The 8,179-nt window shown below is 38.8% G+C and overlaps 1 protein-coding gene across 2 annotated transcripts in view; it reads left to right on the top strand.

Annotated features, from left to right (window-relative positions):
* The first annotated feature begins 96 nt into the window (after positions 1 to 96).
* Positions 97 to 8,179, top strand: part of LOC311052002 (phosphatidylinositol 4,5-bisphosphate 3-kinase catalytic subunit alpha isoform-like) — a 52,651-nt gene continuing 44,568 nt past the window's right edge. Inside the window, exons 1-4 of one of the 2 annotated variants that reach the window (XM_084066750.1) lie at positions 97 to 304; positions 1,965 to 2,040; positions 5,622 to 5,721; positions 7,971 to 8,139. In XM_084066750.1, coding sequence (XP_083922876.1) covers positions 5,666 to 5,721; positions 7,971 to 8,139 — 225 coding nt within the window. In that variant the 5' untranslated portion in view covers positions 97 to 304; positions 1,965 to 2,040; positions 5,622 to 5,665. Of the gene's footprint in view, positions 305 to 1,530; positions 1,650 to 1,964; positions 2,041 to 5,621; positions 5,722 to 7,970; positions 8,140 to 8,179 lie in introns of those variants that run through there. The other variant, XM_084066751.1, reaches the window with a different exon arrangement.

The following is an 8,179-nucleotide window of genomic DNA, read 5'->3' as shown; positions in this document are numbered from 1 at the left end:
TACAACATTGTCGCAAGAGGACAAGTTGTCCAGTCAGTCTGCTCCCAGCGACACTGTCATCACATCCTCCCCGGGACAGACGGACAGACGGACGGACGGACAGACAGACAGACAGACGGACGGACGTCCAGATGGACACAGTAGTGTAGATCTATAGATCTGTCATTGACCACCATGCACGGGGCAGGAGGGACCGTCGTCGCCATGGAGTAACGGTTTACTGACACGGATCTATCTATCCACCGATAGGAGGGAGAGCTGCAGGCAGCAGGGGAGACGGTCAGGACAGCCAGTGGTGGAAGAAGTACTCCATTTTTTTTACTTAAGTAAAAGTATCTATCAATACTGCAATGAATGTTGAAATACTCTGTTATAAGTGAAAGTCCGGAATTAAACATTTACTTGAGTAAAACAAGTACAAAAGTATTGGTATAAAAATATACTTAAAGTACCAAAAAGTCGAAAGTACCCATTTTGCAGAATGTCCCCATTTCACAAGTTTTCAAATGTATAAAATGTATACAAAATCTTTTGAAAATAGCATATCTACGGGACACATTGTGAGCTTGTGTCCAGAAATATATACAGTGCTGAAGTGGTTAATGTGTATGCTTTGTAATAATAATCAAAATCTCAAGTTTTCAAATAATTGTAGTGGAGTAAAAAGTACAATATTTAACTCCGAGATGTAGTGGAGTAGAAGCACTCCAGTAAAGTAAAAAGAAAATACTTCAAAATTGTGCTTAAGTACAGTACTTGAGTAAAAGTATTCAGTTACTTTTACACCACTGCGGACAGCAAGCAGACACCGACCCGGCTGCCGGGCTACCTCAGCCTGGCTGGTTGTAGCCCTGATATATGACAGTCATGGATGAACGTCAACCTGGTGTTTGCATTTTTTCCATTTACGGCCCGTACATCTACATGAACGTTCACATTTCAAATATAAAGTGCTGACCTCATGGCCACGGATGTTACACTTATATACGGGCCCTCATAAGTACCCGTATCTTCCGTATTGTTCAATAAAAAGCATTTTAATCCAATCGGTGGCCATTTTCTCCGTATTTTTTCCATACCTTTTCAATTAGATAATCCTATCGGCTGGAAGGTGTACTGCACTCTCTGATACATTATAACTCTATGAGGAAATGGCCACCGATCGGATTAAAACGCTTTTCATTGAACAATACGGAAATACGGGTACTTCTGTAGGACCCGTACACAATCATAACATCCGTGGCCATGGGGCAAGCAATTTATATTTGAAATCTGAACGTTCGTGTAGATGTACGGGCCGTCAAGGGAGAAAGCGCAAACGCCAGGTCGAAGTTCAACCATGACGGTCGTGACAGACGACCGTCGTGTGATGATCCATGGCTAGGCAGGCAGGCTGGCTGGCTGGTGCCGGGGGAACCAAACAAGCAGCAGTACAGACAGACAGTGTAGCCGGCTAGCTGTCTCTAAACCAACCAGGTTTATCATCATCCTGAGCCGCTTCACTGTGTGGATGAGCAGCCTATAGAGAAGGTCAGCGTCTCTGTGAAACGATGCTGGTTCTTCTGTTTGTTGTTAGTGAGGGATTTAATGTGGAGATGATGATGATGATGTTGTGCTGCTATTCCTTTAACAAGGGGATGGATGCCAAGGTATAGCCGTTAGCTGTTGAGCTATATGTAGCAAGCTAGCCCTATGTGTACCTGTTCCATCATAACAGTTATGTGTCTAAACATTAGAGACCACAGACATGGCGAATTACAGTATGTAAAGGACAGTTTGGGCTTTCTACTCAGTCGCTTGAGTTTCACAATAAGGTACATGGGGGAGTAGCTATAGGTATTGGAACCAAAGCAGCTAGCTTTGCTGTCTATAGTGTGAATACCTCTACTAGAGAGGCATATATATAATAGATGATATACATGTTTGTGTTATATTTTCTCTACATACTTTCTCTCATCATACAGTCATTGCAGTGACAGCTGTGGAAATGGACTGAACTGAACCATGAAGGGTGGAACTGTCACACCATCACAGTAGGAGGTAATAATCTCTCTCTCTCCCCACACACACACACACACACACACACACACACACACACACACACACACACACACACACACACACACACACACACACACACACACACTTCCACTAACCAACCATGCACTCTTCCTCTCCCCATCATCACACAAAACAAAACATTTGAACATTTTCTTAAACAGTTTTCATTCAGTGGTGGAACAAGTACTCGCATATTTTTACTTAAGTAAAAGTAACAATACCACAATATAAAAATACTCTGTCACAAGTAATAGGCCCGTGTTCAAAATGTTACTTGAGTATAAGTAAAAAAGTATTGGCATCAAAATAGGCTATACTTAAAGTACCAAAGTAAAAGTACTAAAATGTTTGAAAATAGCAGATCTACAAGGTCACAACGTGTCGTATCGACAAAAAAGCTGTTATTGAAAACAAAACTTCATTGTTTGAACCAATTTCACTGACAGAGTAAAACAATTGTTTCTCATTTTTGTTTAGACAGATAGTGTCGTTGTTGAGTGTGAGACAGCTGACCACCTATTATTTAGTTTACTTGGCTGAAACTTAAGCTTCCTTTTTTGATGTGACAACCCACAACCAGACAGACAGACAGACAGACAGACAGACAGTGCTCAGCCTATAGTTGCATTTTTTCAGCATTGAAAGTGGACTTGTGTGTCTAGGAGGGCCAGTGTTTCCTCCTCAACCCCACATATCCTGTGTTGTGGGGAAGAAGCTTCCTCCTCGGTCCCTGAGGGGGGTTTGCAGCATCCTGATCTAGGGCCACAGATTAGGTCACTGGCTGCTCAGTGGGTGATTTGTTTCAAAAAACCCACACAGCGATTGTTTGTCACTTCTTTATTTTGTTTACGTTCTAAAATACACATTGATCCCATGTGTTGTTCCTGTGCTTAGTTACCCCCTTGTTATGTCCTCATGTTTTCATCCTGCTTCACAACCTCGCAAAAAATATTAACAACCTATTAAAACCGGGAAAGCATCTCTGTCATTTTAGTTGTTTTTTTGGCTGTTCAAAAATAGCAGATATACAAGTTCATAGCGCGTCACTTCGTGCCGCGCTATGAACTTGTAGATCTGCTATTTCTTTTTAAAATCGTGAACACTTTGTGCAAATCTTTGAATATATATTTTTTTAAAGAGAATATTTTTCACTAAAATCTTTGCTTCTGGGGGCAGTTCCTAACTCGGTGCCGCGCTATGAGCTTGTATATCTGCTATTTTTTAATAGCCAAAGAAACCTAAAGTGACACAGATGCGTTGGGTTAAGAGACTGTGAACCTTAATTCATTATGGTTCAGGTTGACTGTACGGGCCAATTACTCTACCAATTTTACTCTCTGTCTCGCGACACTGTTTCCTCATTGTTTGAATGCAAGACAGTCACGGTGTTCACGCAATAAGCTTCTGTATAACAAGGCAACTGTATTCATTATAACACAAGCCCTCTGAAGAACAGTTGGTCAGGGACCGGATTATTTAATGGCAGACGTGTTGTGAATTTATCTGTGTGGTGTTTACCTCTATTAAAGGGTGGTGAGTGATGATTCAGTTGAAGCGAGTGAACAAGATATTTTAAATAGTTCCTCCGTTGATTAGAAATTGATCATTCAAAATATCCTCCCACATTACATGATAAGGACACAATGAGTCATACAGAAAGGAGCAGAGTAAACAGTGTCTTCCTGATAAAGCAGTGGCTAAGGCGACAAGCGTACTGTATCGGTGGTTACATGTAGTCCAGTGTTGATTTTGTCGACTAAAACTATGTCGAAAAATGGTAGTCAACTACCTTTTTTCACTGACGAAAACTAAATAAAAACTAAGCTATCATGACTATAACTAAGACTAAATATATTGACAAGATGTTAGTGAAGGACTAGTGGAGAAGAGATCCAGTAGAACTAAAAGACAAGTCATTTTATGTTTGGCTGCGCTCGAGTGTTGCACTCTGAAAATAGCAGATCTACAAGCTCACAACATGTTGCAGTTGTGAGCCTGTAGATCGGCTATTTTCAGCATGCAACCAAGTGTGTAAAATCAGCCATTACGACGCCATCAAGGCACCGCCAGAATACATTTTAGTCAACTAAATCGACTGTAGATTTAGTTGACTAAAATCTTATGATATTTAGTCGACAAGACGAGAGCTCCCAGTACATCATTGAGAGAAAGACTTGATTTGTGATTCTCATTCCTGTGTTATTCTTCTTAATTTGATGACATTCATTAGCATTGTTTATGACATGAGGTTCAAGTCAAAACATGATGTTGTAATGTTTCTGATGAGTCAGTCCACACAGCACTTAAAGTAAAAGAGTAAAAGTACAAAAGTATTGGTAAAATTGGTAAAATGCACTTTTAAAGTACCAAAAGTAGAAAGTACTCATTATGCAGAATGTCCCATTTCACAAGTTTTCAAATATAAGAATCTTTTGAAAATAGCAGATCTACAAGCTCACAATGCGTCGCATTGTGACGCATTGCAAGCTTGTAGATCGGCTATTTTCAAATGGCCAAAAGTTTAAATAGCGCTAAAGGGGTTAATGTATGTTTTGTAATAATAATCACAATCTACAAAGTAACTAGTAACTTAAGTTTTCAAATAATTGTGGTGGAGTAAAAAGTACAATATTTGGATCTGAGATGTAGTGGAGTAGAAGTAAAAATATTGGAAAAACTCCAGTAAAGTAAAAAATACCTGAAAATTGTACTTGAGTAAATGTAATTAGTTACTTTCCACCACTGCTGATGTGTTGTTGTGGTCATATAGTCGCCGGTGATGAGTCTGAACTGTGTCTCTGAAAGAGTTGAACCGCTGATGTCCCCCCAGACACTGTGATGTCCCCCTAGACACTGTGATGTCCCCCCAAACACCCATATATTTCCTAGTGCCTGGCAGAGAGTTCAGTGACCTAATGGGGACCATTCAGTGGTAGCATGATTTTTTTGTTTTTACAGGCAGCATTCTTTGGCCAGTGTTGCTTCACAACGATGAACTTGAGTTCCAGGAACAAGCATACTCAAATACTGTACTTACGTAAAAAAAAAGTAGAGGTATTTTGACTTTACTGGAGTATTTCCAAATTTCAGTACTTTTACTTCTACTCCCACTACATCTCAGAGGCAACTATTATACTTTTACTCCGCTACAATTATTTGAAAACTTTAGTTACTAGTTGCTTTGTAGATTTTGATTATTATTGCAAAACATACAGTCACTACATTTCGGACATTAGAAAATAGCCGATTTACAAGCTCACAATGCTATTCTCAAAAGATTTTTATACATTTTATTTATTTTAAAACTTGTGAAATGGGACATTCTGCATAATGAGTACTTTTACTTTTGGTACTTTAAGCACATTTTGATGCCAATACCTTTGTACTTTTACTCAAGTAATTTTTGAATTCCGTACTTGTAACGGAGTATTTCTACATTGCAGTATTGATACTTTTACTAATCAGTAAAGCAATTGAGTACTTTTTTCCACCACTGATTTTTCACTGTGAACCTCAACACACAAAACGTCATGACAGTGTGTCTCCTCTTGTCTATTCAGGTTGTGCTCTGTGTGTGTGTGTGAGCTGAGGGCACCAGACAAAGATGCCCCCCCGGCCATCCTCAGGGGAGCTATGGGGCATCCACCTGATGCCTCCCAGGTACAGCTCACTACTTTGACATGCAAATGTACCGTGGGGTGTCCTGTTGCCGTGTTGTACCTACCATGCATTTGATTAACCCTGTAAGACCGAGAACGCAGCTGTGTAATTTTAAGATTTCTTTGGGCTATTCAAAAATAGCAGATCTCTGTGCCGCGCTATGAGCTTGCAGATCTGCAATGAAAAAACATTTAATCGTGAAAATGTGTGCACATCTTTGAATATTGTTTTAAAGGGATTTTTTTTTCACTCAAATCTTTGAATATTGTTTTAAAGGGAACATATTTTCACTCAAATCTTTGAATATTGTTTTAAAGGGAATTCTTTTCACTCAAATCTTTGAATATTGTTTTAAAGGGAACATATTTTCACTCAAATCTTTGAATATTGTTTTAAAGGGAACATATTTTCACTCAAATCTTTGAATATTGTTTTAAAGGGAATTCTTTTCACTCAAATCTTTGAATATTGTTTTAAAGGGAACATATTTTCACTCAAATCTTTGAATATTGTTTTAAAGGGAACATATTTTCACTCAAATCTTTGAATATTGTTTTAAAGGGAACATTTTCTTACTCAAATCTTTGCTTCTGGGGGATTCTACAAATGTCTAAATCCAAAACAAATGTTTTATGAAATTATGTCTCTATAATATCAGTGGTTCTCAAGGACCCCCATCTCATAATATGTTGTTCCAGGGACCCACCCCCCAAAAAGCAAAGATTTGAGTTAAAAATGTTCGCTTTAATATAATAATAAAATAAATATTCAATGATTTGCACAAAATTTCACGTAAAAAAATAACAGATCTACAAGCTTGTATATCTGCTATTTTTGAATAGCCCAAAGAAATCAAAAAATGACACACAGAGTATACGTTCCAGGTCTTAATGGGTTAAGAGATTTATTTGACTAATTAGGAGGATCGCTGTCACCTGCGTTTTATAATGACACCATGTGTGATCGTACTGTATATGACCTACAGCAGGGGTGGGTGGGCAGCGGGGAGAGGGCCAATAAAAAAAAAAGGGAAAAAAAGCTGATCTACAAGCTACTGCGACGCGTTTTGAGCTTGTAGATCAGCTTTTTTTTTACATTTTTTTTTTTTTGGAATCCAGAATTTCTTTTGCTATTTTGTAATTGGAATCCTGAAAAGCAACATTTTTATTTAATTTCAAATGCATTTACTAATACTTATGTTACCTTTATGAACTTAAATACAAATACATTGGACATAAAAAAGACAACATCATTTTAATACTAGTCATTAAGCTACTAATATAGACTGAAGTAATTAAAGCGGGTCATGTTTGCATGTTTGGAATTGTAACAGCTGAAATCAATAATATATCAGTAATCAGATATTAACCTGCAGGCTGCATTAAGTGAAGGTGGGGGCCGCATGTGGCCCCCGGGCCGCCAGTTGCCCATGTATGACCTACAGTATGAGAGTTTCTTATTTTATGCAAGGAAACGCCTATCTCCAATATTATTGACACTGACACTGTTTACACCTGACACTGTTTACATTGTAAGCAATAAAAGTGTCTGTGTATGGTTATAATGCCACTTAAAACTGAAACAATGGAAATGAGTAATGCCCTTTGGACTATTGTTGGAAGGTTGTTGGTTTCTTTTAGACTTTCTTTCCTCCCTTTTTGTTTTGCTACCATAACAACAATAATAGTGATGATTGAGAATGAGAAAGTAAGATCGTTGTTGTTCTGCGTTCCCCGGTAGTTATATGTTCTGGCCAGCCATTAACCCACTCAAACCGGGAACACATTTGTGTAAGCACTTTATCCATTTAATTCTCTGGCTATTCAAAAATAGCAGATCTACATTTGTAACTCAAATCCTTTCTTCTGGGGCGTCCCTGGAACAACATATTTTGGGATAGGGGTCGGTGGGCCAAATACATATAATTTTGGGGGTCCTTGACATGAAAAAGTTTGAGCACCACTGATATAGCAACATACGTTTTTCAGAAAACTGTAGAATCCCCAGAAGCAAAGATTCGCGTTAAAAATGTTTGCTTTAAAAATATATATATTCAAAGATTTGCACAGATTTTCACAATTTTTCTAAAATAGCAGATCTACAAGCTCGTAGTGCGGCACTCGGTGCCGCGCTACGAGCTTGTATATCTGCTATTTTTGATTAGCCAAAGAAATCTAAAAATAGACACAGATTCTTTCCCCGGCCTAAATGGGTTAAAGTTATTTTTCTGCTATGTGGCCTGTCTGCAGGATTCTGGTGGACTGCCTGTTGCCCAACGGCATGATCCTGACCCTGGAGTGTCTCCGTGAGGCCACGCTCATCACCATCAAACACGACCTGTTCAAGGAGGCCCGGAAATACCCCCTTCACCACCTCCTTCAGGAGGAGGCCTCCTACATCTTTGTCAGTGTCACACAGGTAGGGAGTTTTTAGCGCTACATTAATTTATTTTGCAATA

The sequence above is a fragment of the Gymnoscopelus microlampas genome (assembly GCF_963454915.1).
Source record: "Gymnoscopelus microlampas genome assembly, chromosome: 9".
Taxonomy (NCBI): domain Eukaryota; kingdom Metazoa; phylum Chordata; class Actinopteri; order Myctophiformes; family Myctophidae; genus Gymnoscopelus; species Gymnoscopelus microlampas.
This window is presented reverse-complemented; position numbering and strand designations above follow the sequence as displayed.